The 26,217-nt window shown below is 36.9% G+C and overlaps 1 protein-coding gene across 1 annotated transcript in view; it reads right to left on the bottom strand.

Moving 5' to 3' along the window:
* Positions 1 to 26,217, bottom strand: part of LOC149081268 (cell adhesion molecule Dscam1-like) — a 265,918-nt gene that overhangs the window by 129,924 nt on the left and 109,777 nt on the right. The window contains exons 3-4 of the mRNA XM_089238109.1: positions 4,552 to 4,713; positions 1,187 to 1,333 (exon numbers count right to left, since the gene is read on the bottom strand). Coding sequence (XP_089094235.1) covers positions 1,187 to 1,333; positions 4,552 to 4,713 — 309 coding nt within the window. The remainder of the gene's footprint in view (positions 1 to 1,186; positions 1,334 to 4,551; positions 4,714 to 26,217) is intronic.

The raw sequence follows: 26,217 nt of genomic DNA, 5'->3' as shown, positions 1-26,217 counted from the left end.
AAAATTATTCTTTACTATTATTTATTTTTTTCGTTTACCATTATTCTTTTCCATTCTCAGACCCTAAACGTTAATATTTTGCAAACACCATGAAAAAAACGGTGCATTTCTTAGTTACTTTTGTCTAGTGCCAACAAACGGATAAAATAAAATTGTATCATCCAAAATATGGCTTCTAGAAAATAACTATACGGTACAGTATTATATTGAGAAACATCATTAAATTGGAATCGCTTGTGCCATCTATCAAATAAAAATCACAACTTTTATGATTCTTTGACTCGAATAAATTGGTAATTGTTTTTTTGTTAACGTGTTAAATAAAAAAACGTAATACAATATGACGTTGGCAAATAATTTATAAATAATAATATTAGTTAAGTTATTGAGTTTCCTCCTGAAATTTTAATAGTTGATGTTTGTTAGTAGCAAAATAATATTAGTAACACTGGAAAATGGGACCATTAAGAAGTATAAAAAAAGTAAAAACATATCATTTTGCAATTAATATTATTTTACTTCAAATAAATATCAACTGTTAAAGTTGTTTTAGTAAATTGAAAAATTTAGTTTACATTATTGCTCTCAAAAATATTTACTAGCATTGCGTTATATATATTTTTTCATTTAGTGCATCAATCAAAACCGGTCACCAATCATAACAGTTGTGTCATCTGATAGATGGCAGAAAGTTCTAATTTAATTATGTTTCTCAATGGCCTGAATCACGCATCTAGAATGCATATTGGCTAACACCGCTGAGAATGCTTCCGTGTACAGTTTTTGCTGCGCAGAAAAAACCCCAGCATATTGCGTATAAAAGGTGGTGTGTGTGTGTGTAGCACGTTATTTTTCATTCCGCATGGATATCGAAATTCTGTTCTGTGCTATTTAAAGATAATGTTCACCTTCTGCCCCCCCCCCCAGCTGCTTGTGGGGACCCGTGGCGGGTTGACACGGCAGTAGAGTGACACACTTTTTTATGGATAAATATTCAAAAAATTGTGTACCGTACAACCACCTCATTATCCTCACGGGTTCCGCAGAACAGCCTTATAACTATGAACGGTTCCACGTAAAACTCTACCAGTATGAATCGACAACGATCCCTTGGATGGATTTTCTTCGTTTTGCCAATGTAAGTTTTATGATGAGATGAATAAAATTGAAAAGAAACACGTCTCACCAGTGACGATGATCCTGGCATAGTTTTTGCTGGTTCTTTTATCCTTGGTGATCTTATTCTCCGTGTGGCAACGGAAGCTATCCTTGCTGTCATGTTCGCTCGAGTCCAAGATGTACAGGTCACCGTTCTCCAATAAGCCATATTTGCCTACGGAAAGACAGAAAAAAAAAAGTATATCGATTCCTGTGTTGCCACTGAACTTGTTTCCCTACTGGTGTACAGAATTGAGAGGATTTTTCACTTTTGTTCGTTTTATCTCCAGAATTTCTGGACGGAGTTTGATGAAATTTGGTATATGTGCATAGGTTGACATAACAACTGGTCTATTTTTATTGTTTGCTATACAGGTCGCACGAACATGAATTCATAATGAAATCAGGCTCTTTAGGAGTCCCCTGTAGCAGTCGCCTTTACTTCTTCACAGTAATACTGATTTCAGTCCTTTTATAATTTTAGGAATGGGAATGGCAAGTTGCAATTTTGTCACTCCCAGAGACCTAGAAGGCATGCTCTGCAACGGCGGTTCTCAACCTTTCCTGACTCATTACATTGCTATTTTATATTTATTTATCAAAGTTACTGATTCATATACAAATATTTCGCTTATTTAAAAATATTTATAATTATTTTTGTAAAATTTACTGGTTTTTTTTTTTCATCGACCGGCTGCGGAGGGAGTGCACACGGACCCCCAAGACCGGTTGAGAACCGTTGCTCAATAACAAAGGAGAGTGCGGGTCACTTCAACCGTTTGAAAACTTGTCGCGGCTCACTTAAGTGAACTGCAAATGAGCCGTGGGTCACTCAAATGAACTGCAAATGAGCCGTGGGTCACTCAAATGATCTGGGGATGTGCCACGGACAACTTAAGTAATCTGAAAGAGCACCCCAGGTCACTTAAGTGTTCTGGAAGAATAACAGAACAGATTTTCAATGACGCAGCTCTTCCATGTGTATGTAACAAAAATTGTTATATTATCGTGCCAGAGAGTTTTCTTTTTATTCTTTGGACTATATCCCTGTTTATGACTGACGGGCCATCAATCGGAATGGGTTTCCCCCTGAGGTTATTTTCCATCCCGTACAGCCCCTCACGGTGGGATTCTAGTACCTACCATCGCCTTGTTCAATGTGGTTCATCAGTATCAATTGTCCAGTCTCCTTCACAGACTTAAACGGGTTAGTTGAATTGATGTGTTGAGAGAATGGTGATAGGGTTAAGAACTTGCAAAATGATTATTATAAGTGTTTTTAGAAAGATGACAAATTTTCGTTTTGGCATTGGATTGCATATCTATTGTTTGGCTACTCATTCCAGTCCGTATTAGCTTTGCTACATTTCCCCATTGGTAAATGAAAGATGATATTGATTCCATTCAAAATGAATGAATAAAAGTTTGATGAAAACTGAGAGTTATACCTGCAAAGAATTGCATTTGAAATACACATTCATGAAGAGACCAATGCGGAGAACTATATAAAAAAACACAGGGGGATGTCCTCTGCAAGTGCTAATGCGGAATTCATCTCATCAACCGTCCTAGTAGGAGTATAGTTACCATTTGAAATTCAAATTTTTCTATTTTTTTTTTTACACACTGTATTTACACTCTCAAAACTGTACAGGGCAATTTTTGAACACCTGGTGAGCATTTTTTAAAATTGAAACTATACCTCTACTATATGGTACATGACGGTGGATTAGATAAAAGGCTCATTAGCACTTACAGAACAAAAATTGTAACGGGACATGGTGTCGCAAACTACATTGAGAGGGTGAAAATCGCGAAAAATTCACGCAGGCTCTGTCCAGAGGAGAGCGAAAGGTGGATGTGAATTGATCGCTGAATGCGTTCGTCGGTTCACTCACCATGTCTGACATAAGCAGCCTCTCGAAATGAATGCGCTGGGGTAGGATCACGCGCTGCGGACGAAGTAAATTAGCGCTATTGCGGTAGTAAAGCCCGTGCAGCAGTTAGTTGTCCGTTTCAATGAATATCGTGATGGCTGACTACACGAACGAGGAATACGCTGCCGTGCATCTGATTTACGGTCAAGCAGGTATGACAATGGGCGCTTAGCACAGCGGATGTACCAACAGTAATATCCGATGAGGCGTTTTCCGCACCATACTACCTTCACCATGATCGATCGTCTACTACGGGAGATGGGGACTTTTCGCCCAGCACGGCGTGATGCAGGATCTCATTCCGTGTGACTTTTGTCCTATGGGGGTCACCTTAAATCACTCGTTTATGCGACGCCTGTGGGCACGCCGGAGGATCTCATAGCGCGGATTGTCGTCGCTGTGGCAGACATCAAAAGCATACCTGGTATATTCATGTCAACGTATTCATGTCTGGCCTTGACTATGGCACAGCCTCTAGTCCATTTTTTTCAATTAAATTTTCTTCCTAAGGGGCATTTTGACGTACAATAAACGCAAATCAATCAAAAAAAATTCTAATAGTCAGTTTTGATTAGTGGGAGAGGATATACTGGGAGGTCGTTATATCGAACGTTTGCAAAACCCGAGCTTTGTAACGCAATGCATATTTGAGCAGAGTGGATTTTATGTTGTTTATTTTCTTTTCATATAAGAGCAGTAAAAATCCATCGGTTTAGAAAATCACAATAGAATTATAATGCAGTGAAACCTCGCTACAACGATACTCGGCATAATGATAAATTCCTCGGCAACGATATTTTTTTCAAACCTTGTTTTTGGAAATGTCTATACTTTAATATTAAACTGCTACCTTCTCTCTCGATGTAACAGTAATCCCTCTACAACGGTATTTGTTCTCGGTCCTCAGATTATCATTATATCAAGGTTTCACCGTACCAAATGGTTGAGGTCAAACAAAATTTTTGCATAAGCAAAACACAGATTTTTAGCATATTTCTTTGCAAAAAAGTTGCCAGGGCAGAACTGCGTTCGGAAGTATTATTAGATTGAATGGCTTTTCTTTGTAAGACGTTATATTGAACGAAACTATCATGGATGGGAAAACATTTGGAACTTTTAATAGAAGGGTCACAATAACGCGTTGACTGTATAATGTTGCAGAGATTAGCCTTCTCTCTGTAGAGAAATACTATTTTTTTATCCAAGTGACATCACAAAGCATTGAGATTTGAATGTTACATTGCAAATATCATATTTGTTTAAATTGTTTTCAACTTCTAGTCAATAATTTCAAATGGAGGACAGACACAATGGTAAATAAGATGTCATTTCTAGAAAATTTGTCGTCTCGTTTCATGTTTTCTATGAAAGACACGTAAAAATATTTCTTAGTTCCGAATTTCAACATGATCCACAATGTACATGTGGAAGCATTATTCAGGTCCAATGTTCTTACCGCTCGCGATTCCCGGTGGAATGAGGAAACCGTCTTCTCTCTCCCATGAAACGACGGCGACATGATCGCCCACGTAGCTCGGAATGTTGCACCTGAGAGCTGCCGTGTTCCCTCTCAGCACGAACACGTCGGAAAGGCGGATCTCGTACTCCTGAGGAACAACTGGAAAAGAAAAAAAACAATAACATCAATGCACAAAACATGCAAACATTTTGTAAAAAAAGAAATTTGTTATTTCATACAGTAAAACCTTTCAACTTCTACACCCAGAGGCGTATTTACAGTGGGAGGGCGTTCTCAGTAGGTAGCCCAGGGCGGCAGATTTGATTTGGGGAATGTGTGGTCCGTTACTAGAACGGCGGCATATTTGCTGCTTACAGTAGGGGAAACAATAAACATGTCTCTACCAATAGAGTGAGGGACTACGTCAGTCAGTGACCAAGACGACTATGGACCAGGTCAATCAGTATGGCGCTACAGTGGTGGTCAGCTGAAGTTGGTTTTCTAAGGCGCGAATGCGAGCCGATCTCCCAGTCAAAAAAATCTCGCCACAGAGAGCAACAGGCCTACAAACGGTACAAATATTCAATCATTACACTTCACTTCTGAAATATAGATGGCAGCACTGAAAAAACCCTTAGACTGTTACGTACAGAGGTAGTAAATCGATCATGGTGATAGGTCAGAGTTGTGCATCGTTTGAAAGAAAGAAAGGTCAGTCAGTAGAAAAAAGAGCGGCGTAATGTCTGGCAAGAGCACGTTATCGACCAAAAAGGGTGACCTCACTCGTGTAAAAGCATGTGAATGACTAAAGGCGTGAGCAAGCACGTTATCGACCAAAAGAATTAGCTAGAGACCAATAGACGAAATCAGTGAACTATCGCAAGGGTGACCTAGAAAGTGTGTAAGGCATAGGAGTGAAGAAAAAAAGAATGATCAAAGAGGGACCTAGAGAGCGAAGAGACCACGTCAGTAAACGACCAAAAGACTGACTAAGAAAGTGCGCAAACACATGAACGATGAAAAGAGTGACTTGGGCTCAGAGGCACGTTTACAGAGGTCTAGGGGCTGAGCAGGCCATAGGGAGGCTTCAGGGAGCATACATGATGTGACGGTATTCGCTTGTTGAAATGTGTTCTGGCAGTCGTCCACCCACGAGTTAGTTATGAATCAACCTGTATGCGACAACTACTACTACTACCACTAAACCAGACACGCACCTCGTCCATATTCCTATGCGGAATTTCTAATGAATTGGTACGAGTTGGAATGTGTGTCTACGTACAGTGAAATTTCCGCGAAGTTTGTTTCTGTGTAATGCTTGTTATGCATAATGCTGCCATCTGCAATGAATTTTTTACACTATGAGTGTTTTTTTTCAACTCGTAGCGAGTGAAGTGTTATGAATGAATAATTGTACCTTTGTAGGGCCGTTGCTCTCCGCGGCGAGACTTTTTAACGGGGAGATATGCTCACATTCGGACCTAGAACCTGGCGCGAACGCGAGCCGATCTCCCCGTATGCGACTGCATGGTGGATCCTGAATGCTCAAATGCATCGAATATTATCGTAATTATTCCAATATATACAGCTTTCTCCTGAAAAATTATTAAATCATTAACTGTGTAAAGCATCGCATGCCATAATGTTATTGCCAATTAATAAACGCTCATAATGGACGCCGAGATGTCTCGGCGTCCACTCTTTAGAATGGCGTCGCCTTGAAGCCGACTTAAAGCTGTGCTTCAAACTTGTACACAACTTAGTATATACGGGTCAGTCAACTCCATTTTTTGAAATCAATCCCAGACCATCACTGAGAAGACATTCATTACAAATAAAAATTCCAACTGCCAGGAACAATGCTAAATTTTATAACTTCCGATGCCGAGTTGGAAGAGTATGGAACAAATTACCACCAGATCTCGTATGTTCATCTACATATCACAGATTCTGTCACTCTCTCAACGCTTCTGATCTTTCAACATTTTTAATGTGCTATGCATTTTAGTTCATGTCGGGTTTTATTGGTGCATATATGCTTGTTTTATTTATATAACTTTTTTTTTTCCATCAGTTCTATTGATTATTTCAATTTGGAATTACATGTGATGATTTTTTATTTGTTTGTTTATTTTTTTTTGTGTTTTTTTAAATATATATATATATACATGTATTTTATTCTGATTTATATATTGAATTTTATTGTGTAAACATGTTTATTTTATTGTTGTTTTGTGTTCGGGGATTTTTTTTTTTTTTTTTTTTATTGGCGTCATCTTTTATGCATTTTTCTCTTTGTATATATTCGTGTGTATGAATGTGTACTGATGTTCCCTGCCGTCTCTTTCCAATTTTATTGATTGTTTGAATAGTGCACCTGTGGAGTTAGAGCCTACTGGCCTTGCACAGGTTTGTATATAATAAATAAATAAATAAAAAATAATTACCCGGAAAAAAGCGTCGACGAACCAAATTTACACATGATTTCTCAGTGAATTCCAATGTCTTACGTGCATGTAAATTACATGGAGGTTTATCGGACGGGTCATTCATTAACTTGACATGATGAAACTCGAGTTCGTTATGGAGAAATGTCTCCAGAAATTACTGTTCGTGATTGATTAGAAGAGGAAATCGACTACGTGTGAGAGAGAGAGAGAGAAGCCATCGCATATATGTATAGCAAACGTGGCTGACAAATTCCATGGGCGCAGGCTAACGTACAGCCAAATCACGAAAATCCATGTGCATGAGAGGAGGGCATATGCGTGTATGTGCATCAAACATGGCGAAAACTAGATCTCCGCGCGCGCGCACACACACGGGCGAGTAAACCAATCAGGATGCTATTGATTCGAGCTGTTGATTACCTTACCTATGGGGGGGGGGGGCACATCAAACACGGCAAAGAGCTGTCGTAGTAGTAGCAATGTTCGATACATGCAGTACATAATGCTCGAGTGACCGCTAGATCGGGTTTATCAGGTGCGTAGCTTCTCAGGAGGTTACGATGTCGTGCGTATCGTGTCCGCTTGAGTAAACGTTTTGTGTGTTGATCAATAATTTAGTGTCATCTACGTTGTCATGCGGGCATCGGCAACTCCTGACCTCGCACACACCCTCGATCTCTCTCTCTCTCTAATCTTATGAATAAAAATTTGATTTATTCATATTTCATTGCACAGGGGAAAATAGATGAGGACTGTGCAGCATTATCGAGGTAGATATTGAATAGAGGCCCTGGGGCGTAAGCAGGGTCAATGAAGATCGTGGGTTTTATTCTTCCGCTGTGTATGATCTGGTACTGGGAAATATTATACCTTTTTATTCCTACTGTATGGACTATACATTTGTAACACGACCACTAAACCATACATGCACCTCGTCCACATTCTTCTACTGAACTTCGAACGAATCGGTACATGTTGGAATGTGCGCGCATGTGCTGTGAAACTAGTGTGAAGTTTTGTTTCTATGTTATGCTTGTTGCTGCCATCTACTATAGAATTCTCTCGTCTATGAGTGAAGTGTAGAGATTGAATAACAGTATTGTTGCAGGCCTGTTGCTCTCTAAGCCTAGAGTTTGTAGTAGGGAGATCGGCTCGTATTTGCGCCTCGAATTTGGGAACCGTTAATAATAGTACTACTGAACCGTACATGCACCTCGTACACATTCCTCTACGGGATTTCTAACGAATCGGCACATTTCAGAATGTGTGTTCTCAGTGTGTGTGTATGTTCCTAACGTATTTATGTTGTCGAATTGCGCTCGTTTCGTTTTGGCGCTGCCATCTGGCTTCCATTTTCTGAAGTAAAGATGGAAATGCTTGAATTTTCTTGTTGTGTGAGCATCGTGTTGTAGATCTACCTGCGCTCTGCGGTGAGACTTTTTTTTTCAAATTGGAGACCGGCTCACATTCGCTCCCCGAAGCTGGAAAAACCGCAGATAACCAAATTCAGCCAACCACCACTGTGTCGTCAACGGAGTCGTTAATAATAACTAAGGCACTGTAATGTACAGTAATGTTTGATTATAGAGGATGATACTATTGCATGGTCGTAACGTATGCTGCGAACCGCTAGACGGAGCTGTCACTAATTGCACAAAGCTATGTGTGGTTTGACACTTATCTACAATCTCTATTATCGTGGATTGCAGAAGTAATGCAAAAGCGGACATGTATTCCATGTGTAGTGCTGCGGACGGGAACGTCTCTGGAGAGTCGCGAGATAGCACTAAGATTGGGTTTCCGACAAGACACGTGCCAAATTGCAAAACCTTTGAAGGACTCCACCGGTGTCTGCGTGAACTGAGTTCCTTGAGCAGGCGCAGTGGCAAGATGTTCACCGATCACTATCATGACCATTGAGGTTCGCGGATAATAAACTAACTAAAAATAAATGAAATAAATTCCGATTTATAGAATTGATGGAAATTCAGAATTTATGAAATACACATTATTACCGTAATCGCGGTGACCCCCGTCCCCCACTAAAACGCGAGGAAAATAAATCACCTGTCGGACGCCCGAAAGGCGGCTCTGACCGTAGCATGTGTATAACATTAAGAAATGGCAATTTATACTTGAAAGTTAACTTTTATCTAACCCTCTATATTTCTTTTCCCAATTTTCAGAAAGTACATCCTCTTAGTGTCATTTCAGTACAAGATATGGCTTTATAAGTAGAATACTTTTGTATCTAAGAAAGAATTGATTCCTTTCATAGGTGCCATTTTCTTAGAGTTGCTGAAATTTTACGTGTGGTTCAGAGATTCATAAAATCGCACATAATTGTGAGAACTGGGAATGAAATTCAAAGTAAAGTCAACTTTCCTGTGCAAGATTGTATCTGTATATGACATTAAAACCAAGGTACGAACTGCATATTTCATCGTTAGTAAACCATTTCAGCTAATTAAAACCTCCACTTTAATTAGTTAAATTTCTGCGCTGATGTGTTGTTTCAATTAAAAGTATGTTAACACAGCACCCAATTTCATTTCATCTTGTTTATCATTTCATTTATTTATTACTAGCTACAATTCCCGGGGCTCGCCCGGGTTTTCTTCAATTACCGGGAGGATCGAAAAATGGGAAACCATTTTAAAGGAACAAGCTGTTATACATAATACTGTTAGCATACAAGAAGTGACAAACCAATGTAAAGGCACGTGCACGTGCATGTCTGGAACGCATTGTTAGGAAACCACGGTAACCAAAGTAAACATTCCGAAAGTGACTGTTGGGGCCCAGGAACCATTGTTGCCCGACAATTCTTCGTCCATTTCGGATATTTGCCCAACTCTGACGACCTTTTGAAGTGCATATTTTGCTGGAACGGTGAGAATGTTCGTGTTCCGTGAAACAGTACGTATTGCCAAAATGAAAAATACGTAGAGTGGCACGCGCATCAAAAATAATTTTGATTATGGCAGGACTCGGAAAAAAGCTTGGCCATCCCTGGTCTACAACACCCGATATAGGAGTTAATGTTAAAGGTTTATGGATGGTTAAGGTAAAAGTTTATCAGTAAGTAGTTAATTTGAAGGTTATCGGTTGGTGTACGATTAAGGTAAAATATTATGAGTAAATACAAATTTCAGTGTTGTCGGTTGATGTATGCTTAAGGTAAAAGTTTATTAGTAAATATGTTATTTAAACGTTATCGGTTGAGGTAAAAGTTTATTAGTAAGTATGTTATTTAAACGTTATCGGTTGATATATGATTAAGGTAACGTTTATTAGTAAATACAAATTTCAGTGTTGTCGGTTGAGGTAAAAGTTTATTATTGGGTATGTTATTTAAATGTTATCGGTTGATGTATGATTAAGGTAAAAATTTATTAGTAAACAGTCACTTTTAGTATTATCGATTGATGGAAGATTACGGTAAAAGTTTCTTAGTTAATATGAATGTGTAAGGTTCATTGCAATTACACGTAACAACAGAAAATGATCATAGAGCTGTGACTAAAATGCTTGAAAAAGAGGGAGTAAATTTTAGCACATTCACACTAAAGTCAGACAAAAACATAAGAGTGGTTATTAGGGATTTGGATACAACAACATCTTGCGATGAGATCAAAGAATCTCTCGAGGAGTTGGGTTACACAATTATTAGTGTGGTACAGCTAAAGAGCCCCCGTCATAAAGATGGTGAAAAGATTATGGTCCCAATACCATTATGGCTCATTGATTTGCTAAGAACAGATAAAAGCAAGGAAATATATCAAATATCTTCATTAAATTACTTAAAGATAAGGGTTGAAACATACAAAAGAAGGAAGGGGTACACGCAGTGCTACAACTGTCAAGCCTGGAATGGGCACACAGCCCGAAATTGTTATAACGAAGCCCGCTGTGTCAAATGTCCAGAAAAACATCACACATCACAGTGTGATAAGGTAAAGGGTAAGGACTTACCAGTGTGTATAAACTGTTCCTTAAATCATCCGGCGAGTTTCCGAGGATGTAAAAGGTACCCGGGGAACCTTAAAAAATCTGGTCCTAAAGCAATTACTGGGTCACAAAGACTTAGACCACCAAAGCCCAGGCTTTTTTCCGTCACAAGTTCAAGTGACGATGAAATTGAGAAAATAGACATTGAAGCTGAGGAATTACCTCAACAGCAAAAACCAACAGAAGTAAATAATAGACCTACAAGAAGGCATAAGACATATGCAAAAGCTGCAAATGTCCACGAAGAGGTGGAAAATAACAAAATAGAAACTAACAAAAACACAATGACATCAAAAGATGTTAACATGACTGAAACAAACAATAATGTATACTCTGTACCAGAAATTATACCCACATCAACTATTGCAGTTGAACGTAGGGAAAGTGTAAATAATGAGGTAACCGCAAAGATCCCTCCCAACAGGATAGATGGGGACTTGTCCCAGATTGTGAATACCGGTAATAATGAGATATCATTCCCCTTACAGGAGTTAATGGGTCTAATGAGAAAATGTTTTAATAACATATTACAAGCTAAGACATATCAAGAAAAATACTCAGTATTTATTGATAGCTTTACTGAAATATCTATGAAACTATTATCGGTAAACTTCACCAATGTTCAATAATAGTTCACAACAAATAAAATATCTCAAGATCATGGCGTGGAACGCCAGAGGTATTATTCGTGATCTCCAAGAATTAAGAGAAATTGTTGCAGATGAAGATTTTGATCTGATGTTAATTTGCGAAACATTTTTAAAACCATGTTATACAGCTAAGATAGCAAATTATGATTGTATAAGGAAAGATAGAACGCACGAAAGAGGAGGGGGAGTAGCCTTATATATCAAAAGGCATTTAAATTATGACATTGTTGACCTCCCACATTCCCGAGATTGCGAAGCGTTGGCAGTGGATTTGCACCTCACTAGCACTAGAAAAATCCGAATTTGTGTTTTATACAAACCACCAAATAATCAATTTGATATCTCTCTGTTAAATCATATATTTGACTGCAATTATGCAACAATTCTTAGCGGTGATTTAAATTCTAAATCACCAATTTGGAATTCAAATAATTACAATGCAGCAGGACGTATATTAGAGCAGTATTGCAGAAATAAAAATATTATTACATACGGGCCAAGTGCTGCGACACACTATCCGGATGACAGCAACCGAACACCAGACGTCCTAGATATTACACTGGTCAAAAACCTCAGTGTTCCTTTAGCAGTAGAGGTAATATCTGCACTTACATCAGATCACATTCCAACAATTATTGATGTTGATTTCGAAATTCCCATACAACAAAAAATCAAAAAAATTACAAACTGGCCACTATATAGGCAAGTGCTTACAGGAATTGAAACACCAGATAATGCTAGTGAGTGTACCATAGATATAGAAAATGAAATACACTCATTAACACAAAAATTGCAGGACACTGCTAATAATTCCACTCGGGAAAGGTCAAACGAAAACAACCCATTAGCACTCCCCAGATATCTGAGGGAAATGATAAGAGAAAAGAATAGAGCTAGAAGAAGGTGGCAAAGAACCAGAGATGCTATACATAGGCTCAGATATACAACATTACGAAACAATACACGACGAGAAATCAGGGAATTTACAAGTGAACGATTTCTAAGGTTCCTAGAAGATGCTAATTGTGAGGATGGGTCGTTCTATAAAATTTATAGAGCACAAAAACCCCGTAGCCAAAGACTTACATCTATACATGGCCCGCATGGACTGGTATATACAGATGAAGATAAGGTAGAAGTATTTGCAGATACCTTTGAACTGCAATTTTCACCAAACACTAATACTTCAAATGTTCAGGTCGAGAGAGTGCTTAGAACTATTAATGAATATTTTGATAATCCTCCACCTGAAACACAAACAGCTCTCACTCCAACAGATATCAATGAATTAAAAACAATAATAAAACATTTGAAAATTCGGAAAGCATCTGGGCATGACCTAATTTCAAATATGGCACTGAAGAATTTGCCCAATAATATTTTAGAATATATTGTCAAAATTTTTAATAGATTGCTGGAGCTCAAATATTTCCCATCTAACTGGAAAACAGCAATTGTTAAAATTATACCAAAAGCTGGCCAAGATTTGCACTTTCCAAGCAATTGGAGACCCATCTCATTGCTTAGTAATTTTGGAAAGTTATTCGAGAGAGTTGTGGTAACACGTATCAACACTTACGAAAAGTCTCATCCAACAATTGGGCCCGAACAACATGGATTTAGAGACGGTCATTCTACAACCACACAATTATTAAGAGTTATAGAAACACTCCAAGAAGCTAGAATTTATCATGATACAGCTGCAGTTGCACTGTTGGATTTAAGTAAGTCATTTGACAAAGTGTGGCATGAGGGGTTGCTCTGTAAAATGATTAGAATGGCCCTACCCTTTAGCATAATTAAAATTGTACGTCATTATCTTGCAGCAAGAACTTTTTATGTAAAAATCAATGACACAATATCTACAACTAGACGAATTAGATCATCTATAGTGCAAGGCAGTGTTATAGGACCTTGCCTCCACAATTATCACATGAATGATTTTCCAGTGGCAATTAAGGGTATTACTGCGCTGTACGCAGACGATTCAATGATAATTTGTACAGATAGAAAACCACAGAAGGCATTAAGTAATTTACAAGAATTAATTGATCAAGTCGAAACATGGTGCGAAAACAGCAGAGTTAAACTTAATGCAGACAAGACAGTATTTATGTGGATCACAGGAAAACTAGATCTACCCCCAGATGCCGGAATAGTGGTTGGGGGGAAATTCATTGAACCTGTTATAAGTACTAAATACCTGGGAATAATAATTGACAAACGATTGACATTTGTGCAACAACGCAATTATGTAATACGAAGAGCAGACGTAGCAAAACACACTTTAAAACGCATACTTGCAAGCAGATCAACATTGACAATCAAGAACAAATTAAATGTATACAAAATGGCTATCAGATCCATACTTTTATATGCTGCACCAGTGTGGCTCTACTCGAGCAATCAACACATGGTTAAATTAGAACAATATCAAAACAAAAGAATAAGAGCTATGCTGGGAGCCAATTGGTTCATCAGGAATAGAAGTATAAGAAACGATATAGGAATGCCCACCATACACGCCTTTGCTCAAAAGCTGGCTAATAATCTCTTCCAAACTCTTGAAGAGTCAGAATACCAACATCTTAGGGAAATATCCACTTACCCAAAAGATCAGATATCAGCTTTCTCCAGACCCAAAAACTTTCTGGTTATGAAAAGACCGGAGGTACCGGGATTGTGAAAAGTGTATATAAGCAACTATATATAGTGTAAATAATTAGACCAACTGCAAAATATCAAATTTGTAGATAATATATATTTAATCAAATAATCATAATTAACTGCATTTAATAACATATAATCGCATTTATTAATATGATCTATAGTTGACGCTGAACATAAAAATGAGAGTAGGTAATATATGCATTACGATGAATGATTAATGTTAAAAGAATAGCATTAATTATAACTTAATGACGTCCTAACAGGCTGATGAAGTGACATTCTGTCACTGCCCTGTTGAGTGACACTTTCTGCTTTCTATTTCTCCTCCAGCCTACTTAAGCTTTCTTTTCCCCTAGATTAATAACCCAATATGGGTAATATTAAACTCTAAGTAGTTTAAAAATAAAACATATACAACCATGGCGAAAATAGCACTACTAGTCCAGGATGGCTAAGAAATGACTCAGGGGTATGCACTGATTGCCAATTTCAGTCGGAACCCACAGGCCACTATGTCATATTTAGGATTTAGGTTCATTGGTGTGCAATTAATCTCGGTGTAATCGATTTATGGTTGGCTAAAAGTTATTAGTAAACGTCAGTTCTAGCGCTGTTGGTGTAAACGCCCCCTGGGGGAGATGGAAGCTACGAGTATAACATAGGATCCTATGGGTTAGATTGATGGGATAAAGATATTTCTGAAGAAGGGGGCGATGGGGTGTAGATTCTGCACTAGTTTCCCAACTTTTTTGTCCCATCGCAATCTAACCCATAAGATCCTATGTTACGATCGTAGCTTCTACTGCCGCTATGGAACATCCCAGGGGCCTTAATCCCCACGTTGGGAATCACTGGTGTAGAGCGATAATGAAGTGGTAGGTCTCATCTACGGTCCCACCGATATACGAGTGAAAGCTCAAGGTTGATGGATGATTAACGAAAATTTAAGTTTTTAACGTATGTTAACTGAGAAAATCTGATTTTCGGTTGATTAGTAAAATTATGTTTCAAATTCGAGTTTGCCGGCCATGTCCGTCTGGGGAATGAAGTGCTTGAGACTGGAACCTCTGAATTCAATCTCTCCAATATCATATTGAGGGAAAACGGATGTTCGTTTTCCTTCACTACCCATTTCGTACCATTCAAAGGTACACTTTGAAAAAGTTTGTCATCGTACGTTATTAATTTGTGTACGTGTTTATCGTTTCTGTGAGTCCTTGCGCTTTTACTGCAGTGCATTTGCTGATACAGTGGAACCTTCCTTAATGAACACTTCCCGTTAGCGGATACCTCCGGTTAACGGACACTTTTCTGATCCCGGTCCCGTGGAATAGGACTTTAATGCATTTCAACCCCCCCCCCCCCCCAGCGGACACTCTCGATATCGGACAGTAAAATCAGGCAAACTAATTATTTTTTCCTAACTCTAATTCGGGAATTTTTGTTCATAAATCGAAAATTCATCATATTCAACGGTGATTATGTATAATACCAGCCTCGTATTGGTAAATATGAGATGATCCGTCAATTAATTACTTGATTAACGGAACATAGCCATGGTCCACGATGGTGATTCCGAATGGTGATGTTGGTTTTGTTGATACGTGCGAAGAAAGGCAACATTACAAACCCGTTAATTGGTTTTATCTTCTTCACGCTTATTTTAATTTCATTTAATTTTTATTGAAAAATACGTGTAGTGCACGTATATGTGCGGGCAAAAATAATTAATTGGTTTAATGAAGAAAAGATAAATTATAACATTCCATATTCATCAAACATTACATTTGCATTTGGGAACTATGCATAATCGCAGATAAAAGTGGCAAATGTTGCGAAACCAAACTTTTAATCAAACCTTCTTTATCTAGACAATTGGTGATTATGCATATAACCAAAGCTCCGGAGTTCTTTTTCACAGTAACATATATGCATCTTTACATTAAAATTTATAGGAACCAATTGCGACCGAACCCAAATGTCGCATAAATTTGAAAGTCGAATAAACGACGTCTTACTCTACATCGTACATCCCCAATAGTGGACAAAATGTTTGGTCGCATGGGTGTCCGTTATCGAGAGGTTCTTCTGTGTTAAATTTACATCCGTCAAGAAAAGAAAAAAAAATCAATACTTTTTAATGGGGGTGAAGCATAGAGGGATTTAAAAGGCGACACGAAACAATCACCACATATGAGCGTACATAAGTTAATAACAGCCACATGTACAATTCGTAGTCGTAAAAACAGCTATCGGCAATGAAATCAAAAACTTCCCACGATTCCATATACCCGAAAAAGTTCCAATAAACTAATTCCCCGTTCTTTACGATAGAGATATCGGAATCATTCCCAGAAAAGTAACAAGAATTCTTTCATATGAAAATTTTCCTGAAAAATTTATTGTTCCATATCTAACATATTAAAAAATGGGGGGAGTCTTTTATCTCGGTACAGAGAGATACATGGAGATATGCTAATGGATCCTCATCTTGAAAGATCTCATCCGCTCTATAAGGGGGTCGACAGAAATGTGTTCAATAATCTCATCCTCTTTTCCTTTATTCCACGAAGTGCTTTTCAACCAACCATTAAAAGTAATGTGTTCATTCCCCCAAGTATATTTTCCCTCTATCTCCATTTATATACATATATATATACATTTTTTTTTTGGCTTTTTTACCTCCACCAACATAATATTCTTCAATTCACTATGGATGTGAACATCATTCCCGTGTATTCCCTGCCGCCATCTTCGTTATTCATTTTCGACTATTCCATTTTTTTTTCCTACCATCCCCTCTACTACTTGCTCCTACTTCCCAATGATGTTCGATACGTGCCTAAAATGACGCAGTGATTACTAAAGTACCATCGAAAGTATCGGTAATACTTTGAATATATAATGAAAAAAAGAAAAATTGTTGAGAGAAGGAGAAGTTTCTATTTCTCTCTTTCTAAAAGTTTATTGCGAGTCATTAGATTTGGAAATGAGTTTCTCTCTCATCTTCGATGGATGAATAAAAGAAGAAAAAATGACTCGTATAATATTTTTTTCCCCACTCCTATAAGGAATAGAAAAATGTACGAGTCGCATGCTATCATCCGCTACAGAAATTAAACGCATTTGCATTTTACTCTTATTCTTACTGCCATCTATCTATACATCGTACCTTTTTAGATCTTCCTCCCCCGTAATTGCAGTTGCATCCCTGCATGAATATTTCAAAAGGAATAAAAAGACCTTTTTATAAAGTTCAATAAAAGAAGATGATTAATGGATCTATTATTTTCTTTACGTTTGCGTAAACTGCTTGGAATTTTTTTTTTTTTAATTTATGAGGGCTATTTATAACGTAAAGACCGTTCAGATATATATTTTTGAAACCCCCGAGTTCCTTTTAAGTCGCACATGCGTGGTGTGTTTCGGGAGTCCTTGCGAACAGACATACGCAATTTCGATACATGCAGTGCTCCCAGAAATATCTGCTTGATCGTTTCCATGTCCGTAACTCGAAAATATCTCTGACTTCTGAGCACAACTGAAAAAATGTCCTTAATTAAAAATCCCGCAGTGTTGTTCGCGACAAAAATATCTGCTTGATCATTACCCTGATCAACAAACACTCAATTTTCACTGACTTTTCCCTGACCGAAATTCAAGAATTTCCCTTGTCAAAAATCCTGCAGTCTCGCCAGCGAAATCTGCTTGATTATTTTCCGTGATGAAAACTCAAAAATTTCCCTTTCCAAAAATCCCGCAGTGTTTCCATTCTTTCGTTCTGCTGAAGATGATTTTCAGCGGTGTTTCGAGGCGCGAATGCGAGCCAGTCTTTCATTTGATAAATTTCCTACAACACAATACTGACATAACACGAAAATTCAAGTATTTCCATCTTTACTTCAGAATGAAAGGCAGATGGCAGCATGAACACTAAACAAGCGCAACTCGACAACAACAATACGTTAGAGTCGCACATACACTCAGATCTCACATTCCAGCATGTACCGATTCGTTAGAAATTCCGTAGAGGAATGTGTACGAGGTGCATGTACGGTTAGGTAGTGATAGTAGTGTTCCCAGCGGAAATCTGTTTTTTTTTTTTTTTTATAATTTCCCTGATCAAAAACCAATAAAATTTTCCTTGTCAAAAATTCCGGTGTTCACAACGAAAATCTGTTTTTTCTTTTCTTCTTGTTTTTATCATTTCCCTGGTCAAAAAACACTAAATTTTCACTGACTTTTCTCTGACCAAAATTCAAAAATTTCCCTTGCCAAAAATCTCGCAGTGTTCCCAGCGAAAACTCTTTTTGATCATTTCTTCAAGATCAAAACACTGAAATTTGACTGACTTTCCCCTTCTGACCAATACTCAAACATTTCCCTTATTAACTATCCTTAGACATATCAACAACAAATATGGTTGATCATTTCCCTTGGCTTTCCTTAAGTTTCTCAGGGTCGAAATACTTCCATGACCAAATTCGTAAACTTCTTTCACAAAAAATCCTGGAGGGTTCCCACAAAAATCTACCTTGATGTAACTTATATATCCCAGCCATTCCTTGAGTGGAACACAAAAATTTCCATTAATTAAAAATATTCTACTGAGTTCCGAACAAAATCTGATTCATCATTTCCCTGACTTTGATCAAGACTCGAAAATTCACCTTATAAAAACCTATTGGACAGCCATGGGCATCCATGGCCTTATTTTATTGACACAGTGAGGGGAAGGGGTGGTCCGTTGCTTTAATTTTATTGGCACAAGGAGTCCGTGGCCCCCCCATTATATTCGCCTTAATTTTATTGGCAAAAAAGGTCCCCCGCCTTAATTTTGTTGGCAAAAAAGGCCCCTTGACTTTAATTTCATTGTCAGAATACCTAATTGACCTTAATTTCAACGATAGAGAGGCTCTTGGCATTATTACACAAAGAGGTCCGTGATCTTCATTATATTTTGAAGCGTGTCTGGTTTTCAGGTCTTCATTATATTGACACAGGGAGTCCATGGTCTGCATTATACTGGCAGAAGGCTTTGGTTTTATTATTATTAATTTTGCGTTACATTGGCTTTAGTTTTATTGACAAAAAAAAAAGGTCCTTGGCCTTAGTTTTATTGAAAAAAAAAGATCCTTGACCTTAATTTTGTTGACATAAGGGGGGGGGGGTCCATTTTCATTTTATTTGCACAAGAGGTCTGCGGTGTTCATTTTATTGACAAAAAAGATCCTTGGCCTTAGTTTTATTGACGAAAAAAGATCCTTGGCCTTATTTTATTGACAAAAAAAGATCCTTGGCCTTAGTTTTATTGACGAAAAAAGATCCTTGGCCTTACTTTATTGACAAAAAAAGATCCTTGGCCTTAGTTTTATTGACGAAAAAAGATCCTTGACCTTATTTTATTGACAAAAAAAGATCCTTGGCCTTAGTTTTATTGACGAAAAAAGATCCTTGGCCTTGTTTTATTGTCAAAAAAAGATCCTTGGCCTTAGTTTTATTGACGAAAAAAGATCCTTGGCCTTACTTTATTGACAAAAAACATCTTTGGCCTTAGTTTTATTGACGAAAAAAGATCCTTGGACTTAATTTTATTGAAATAAGGGGAGGGGTTCATTTTCATTTTAATTGCACAAGAGGTCTGCGGTGTTCATTTTATTGACAAAAGGGATCCGTGACTCTCATTACACTGACAAAAGGGGGACTGTTTCTTTCATTATTTCGGCATAAGGACCCCGTGACCTTCACTTATTTGAACAAAGATTTCCGTGGTCTGCATTTTATTGGCAACACAAAGAATATATCTCCTCCATCGTTCTTGGCCCAAGGGGTCCGTGACCGTGTGTTCACGGTGTTTATTTTTTATTAGTAAAAAGGATCCATCAAACTCGAAAGGTTAAGAACCCCTGAAAAAGTGATGTACTTTTTGATTTATATGCACTTCGATCATTTAAATTAGAACAATCGACGCTCTCTCATACACAGGATTGATCTCTTAAAAAAATACATCTTGACTTTCATGAAAATTTAATCAGGCCTTCAACAGATGCCGATTTTTTTAAAATTCTTTTGGAGAAAGCACCGGGATAAGCAAGGATGTTTCTACAAACATTCCAGTGATGCATAATGATGAGTCCAATCGATTATTTCAGGCATATTACGTATTCAAATTCCCGGGTAATCAAATTACAACATTTTATTAGACAAAGAAAAATACCTTTTTTTGCCCCCCCCCTCTTCCACGGTTTACCCGCTTGCCGTTCATTTCGCTCATCGCTCCCAAACGCAAAATAGACGCTGATAATATAATTTGCATAATAGTCACCGAACTAACATAGCGATTCATTGTGGAATTCTACGACGAGGAGGAGGACATTGAAGACTTTCATATGCTAGTTTTGAATATCGAACGGTATTTTTGAGAAGCTGTTGCTGCTTATCGTTTGTCTCGCTTTTCGAGGGAATTTCAATAGATGGGATATATATACCCGATACGGAGGAGAATCTGTACCACATTTATTGCGACGTATGACGCTAATAAAATTGAAGTAAATATCATCTTTCGGTGTCTTTTTTTCTTTGTCTGACTTTCTCGTGTTGCATTCATAACGGAGGTTTTTTTTTTTTTTTTTGGCAACGTAATGGAATTGGATTTCTATAGAGTGTGTGTTTGGTGCCTTTGATTTCAAGAGTTATGTGTCAGGTGATTTCGTTTTCCGATGGTGGCGTTTATTCGATCGTAGCTGTTAATGCTAGTTGTTACGAGTTGTAGCGGAAATGGATGGATCTTCTGGTTTTGGGCAATCAAATGGTCAATAATTATACAAGGAACTACATTTTTTGTGTTTTTCATATGACCGAAAATTCTTTTCTTATATGAGTTTGAAAATAGAACCTTTGAATCAAAGACTTTTTTGAGCATGATATATAGCCCCCGTCGATCGATTTTTTTTTCCCGATGCATCTCTCGTTTATGCGTCGGTGCAAGGAAACAAGAAAGAAAAAGACGCATAAGTGAAGGGGACGTATAAGTGAATAGCATTATTTACCTATAACTTTAACCGAGCGTGAAGGAAATCGTCTTATAAAAGAAGGGAACGTATAACTGAAAGATTCCCCAGTGCAGTAGGTTAAGGCTGTTGTGGCGCTGCGATCGCAACCGGTTTTCTTGCATGGGCAGAAAAAGAAGAATACCGTGAAAAACGAAAGCTAAAGTCAAGTCCATTGTATTTTTTTTTATTATCCCACGGTGAGAGTGAGTGAGCATAGTATGTAGACGTACTTCAAAAATCTTGTGCAACATCGGAATTTGCTCGAGTTGAATTTGACACCCTGTACTCTTTTTACCTTTGCCGTTTAATTTCCCCTACAGTCGAACCCCGTTATAAGGAACTCCAAGAGACCGGAGAAATCACTTCGTTATAACGGAATTTAGTTATAAAGGAATTACAGGTTTTTGTATTGTTAGTATGTGAACTTATCTGGTGGATAAGAAAAGAGTTTAAAAAGAGTTAAAACGAGATTTTCGCTGTAACGACATTCGTTAAAACGGAATTCAACTGTATATATTTTATTCATCGATACTGCTTCCGATCAAACGGGCCGGAGATTCCCGTCGATTCACCAATCAAAACGCCATCTCGTTACGGATTTCGATCTATAATTATTTTCCACCGCCGTTACTCACATTTCAAAGACGTTCCTAAAAGTTTACGATGAATATTTTCGTTTCTAAACACCTGGGATTAAGCGGAATTCAATTATAGTCGCTCTGAACATCCAATCATGCAGGAAAAATACATCTCTGTTAGACAGAAAAATGAATTGATAGTCCGAATTTTTTTATTTCCTTCTAAGACATTTATTAATGCATCTTTCTTTGAAAGAAACGGCAATCAATAAAAAACCGTAGACCCTTATATATGCCGTAAAAAAAATGCATTTAAGAGACGAAAAAAAAAAAAAAGTTTTCAACATCCAGAACACAACTGAATTCTTGATATATTCCCGAAACCACGTTGCAAAACAAAAGAGGAAAGGGAAAAGAAAGAGGATCATTTCGATTTCCGATGTCCGTAACACCGCAGGAAAATATATATATATATATATTTCCAGAAAACTAAAAAAAAACTCCAAAAAAACGACTCGGTTGTAGGAAACGGATTTCACTTTTCGTGGAGAGAAGAAGAAAAAAAAAATCCTGAAAACTGATGTAGTTCCTAACGTTCTCTCTGGATGCGGACTTTCAAGCAGCAAAAAAAAAAAAAAAAAAAAAAAAAAAAAAAAAAAAAAAAAAAAAAAAAAAAAAAAAAAAAATTCAAGTTTTTTTTTTTAGCAAAAAAGTAGAATAATCGACATAGAGAATAACATGGAACACGAAGTTTTTTTTACCATCTACTTCGGGGAGTGGAAAACTGGAGTTGAAATGTACAGGCGGGAAAAAAAACTGGAAAGAGAGCTGTAAAATATATATATATATATATATACACAATAATAAAAAAAATCATGGAGGAAAGAAAAAAAAGAACATAAGGAAGTTTCAGTTTCTTTAAGGAAAGATTTTTCTTAGAAAAAAAATAAGAAACTCAAGAAAAGAAAATGACATGTTCTGTAGCAATTTGAAAGGACTTTAATTTTTCTTTTCCCCCAGCGCTAACCACTTTTTCCACAGGAATTTCTAAGAGGAAAAAATGAAAAAATAGGAAAAAGTAAAAAAAAAAAAAACACGTCTGACTTGTCCTTTTCATGCCTCTGGAACTTTCTAGAAACTCGCGAGAAAACCCAATAAAGAGCTGACTAACACCTGAATATATATATATATTTCTTACAAAAGAAAAATAATTCTAAACACCAAGAAAATAATACAGAAACACACAAAAAAATTTTTTTTTCAATTTTTCTAAAAAATTTTGTTTCTGGTCTTGAGTTAATTAGATGAGCCTTCGGTAGATAGAATTGTTGTGGGAAATTCTTTTCGCGGATACACACTTTGAGAAAAGATCGTTTATTCTACTTACAATGAACAGAGGAAAAATTTTTTTGATGGGACAACAGATTGCGTGTGTTTTTGGGGTTCCTGACGTTTTTTGTTTTGAAGACGCGGCCCAAAATCAACAACTCATCGATTTTGCGACCCATCGGTTTATTTCAACTGGAGAGAAATGCTTATTAAATATATCCTAAGTCAGTGGTTCTCAACCTGGGGCCATATGGCCCCCTTGCGGTCCTGGGATATTCTAGGGGGGGCCACGGGAGAAAATCAGAAGAAAGGTGATCCACGACAGGTGGTGAAGGGAATCATAGAGAGCTGTGAAGAGAAAAAAGCTTCAAAAGTGAAACATGGTTGAAAAATATTACTACTCTCAGAATTCATCGGATCCGTCCATAGAACCAGGGGCATCTTAACCCTTGGGTCTATGTGGGCATGACCCAGGTCTTCATGTCTATAATGGAGGGAGGGGGACTGCACTATATGGGATCTGGTGCTAATGATTTTCATATGTGATCTGGTACTAATGATTTTCATATGTAATCTGGTACTAATGATTTTCATATGTAATCTGGTACTTAAGAGCTATAAAACTGTTACTTAAATCATAGTACCAGATCTAGTACCAGCTAAGTATGGAGGGCCGCCAGAGCAACGGTTGATGTGTTAAATCATGTTCGTTGGATCGTCTCGTATTTTACACAGATCCTTTTTTACCATATAATTTGAGTCCTGGAAGAAATGTAATCCTTCATTTGAATCCGTGTCTAGCCAGGATCCTAGAGACTGACCAGATTTATATTAAAATTGCATTCATAATAAAAAAAAAAAAAATAGAAAGTATCTCACTCTTGGATGAGGGTAGAGGGGGGGGGCCTTGATAAGACAGGGGGGCCACGAGAAAAAAATGTGATCCATAGGGGAGCCATGAGCTGAAAAAGGTTAAGAAACACTGTCCTAAGTAACAAAATGCTTGGTTTTACGAAATTTTTAAAACCCGTCTGATCATTTGATCATTTTTGTCTCACCACGGTCATTTTTCTGCACACGAGGGCTAATTTTAGACCGGGACCTATAATTTATTGCCGATTCCGGACATCAGGCTATTTTGTTATACTAATCGAGAGGTTGGTGCGCTAATCGCTGGATGGGGGTTTCTCTGCGGTAGCAATTTTTTCTGCGGTCATGTCGTCGTTTCTGTTGCACCCATGTCAGGAATGTTTTCTGACAAGGATGAACCGGGTATCGAACTCGTGACGAGTCTAAACATCCTTTGGTTTATCGGTCTTATCTTATAAGTTTTATTAATTTATAAGTAATTATTAAATATTATCTTATAAACAACCAGGTCTTATCGACCTGGGCTACCGCACCCACCAGTCTGAACTAGTGGGCCAACGAGGTCTGTGTGAAAAAGTGGTTCCGAATAACATAAAGGGCTCAAAGTAGCCGAAAGCTCGTTTTTGAATTTTAAAATTTCTTTTATGATTTCTGAATTTTGAAACTTCTTTCATGATTTCTGAATTTTGAAACTTCTTTCATGATTTCTGAATTTTGAAACTTCTTTCATGATTTCTGAATTTTAATTGTTTCTTTCATGATTTCTGTATTTCGAAATTTCTCTCATGATTTCTGAATTTCCATTATTTCTTTCAAGATTTCTGAATTTCCATTATTTCTTTCATGATTTCTGAATTTCAATTATTTCTTTCATGATTTCTGAATTTTAATTATTTCTTTCATGATTTCTGAAATAATTCAGATTATGAGAATCATTAAAAGAAATAATTTCAGAATCATTGAAAGAAGTCATTTGAGAATCATTAAAGAAATGATTTCAGAATTTTTGAAAGAAATAATTTCAGAATTGTTGAAAGAAATCATTTCAGAATTGTTGAAAGAAATCATTTCAGAATCACTAAAAGAAATGATTTCAGAATCACTAAAAGAAATGATTTCAGAATCACTAAAAGAAATGATTTCAGAATCACTAAAAGAAATGATTTCAGAATCACTAAAAGAAATGATTTCAGAATCACTAAAAGAAATGATTTCAGAATCACTAAAAGAAATGATTTCAGAATCACTAAAAGAAATGATTTCAGAATCACTAAAAGAAATGATTTCAGAATCACTAAAAGAAATGATTTCAGAATCACTAAAAGAAATGATTTCAGAATCACTAAAAGAAATGATTTCAGAATCACTAAAAGAAATGATTTCAGAATCACTAAAAGAAATGATTTCAGAATTGTTGAAAGAAATAATTTCAGAATGAACGAAAAAGTTTCACAATTGTTTAAAGAAAAATTGTATTGTTGCTGAATCAGTGAAGTGAATTATCGCAGCATTTTTGGAAGAAATACTTTCAGAATAGACAAAAATTTCCCTCCCACACCTGCAATACACAGAGAGGTTTCTTTAAACTTCCCTTTTTGTGATAAATAAGTGAAAACAATGTTCTTATCTCGCGGATTGTTACTATATTTTCCTCCCTTCAAAATACCTTGTATATATTTTTTGAAAGTTTTTCCCTGCATTTTTTTTAAAAAAACTTGCATCTTGTAATAATTCCTTGAACTATATTCGCGTTTTTAATCATTTTTCTTACAATTCAATTTCACTCAAAAAATAATTTAATACATACGACGATCATAGGAGATTATTTAGAGATATGCGAGCTGGGAATTAATTCCATTGGCGAAACGTAATGAAATTAATCTCTAATAATTTAATTATCTAGAAATTCTCTTTAGATTTAATATTAGTTATTGATAAATTTCGCAGTTGTAATTACTTCATTAGAATGGTACCTTAATGATATTATCGACGTTCTATGTGAGACACCATTAAAAAAAAAAGCTTTTACGCGATGTTGGATTAATAAGAAATT

The sequence above is a fragment of the Pholcus phalangioides genome, unplaced genomic scaffold (genome assembly GCF_987345545.1).
Source record: "Pholcus phalangioides strain wild (caught in Gottingen) unplaced genomic scaffold, Ppha-v1.0 ptg000010l_1, whole genome shotgun sequence".
In the NCBI taxonomy this organism is placed as follows: domain Eukaryota; kingdom Metazoa; phylum Arthropoda; class Arachnida; order Araneae; family Pholcidae; genus Pholcus; species Pholcus phalangioides.
Note: the sequence above shows the minus strand (reverse complement) of the source record. Positions and strands in the feature narration are given on the sequence as shown.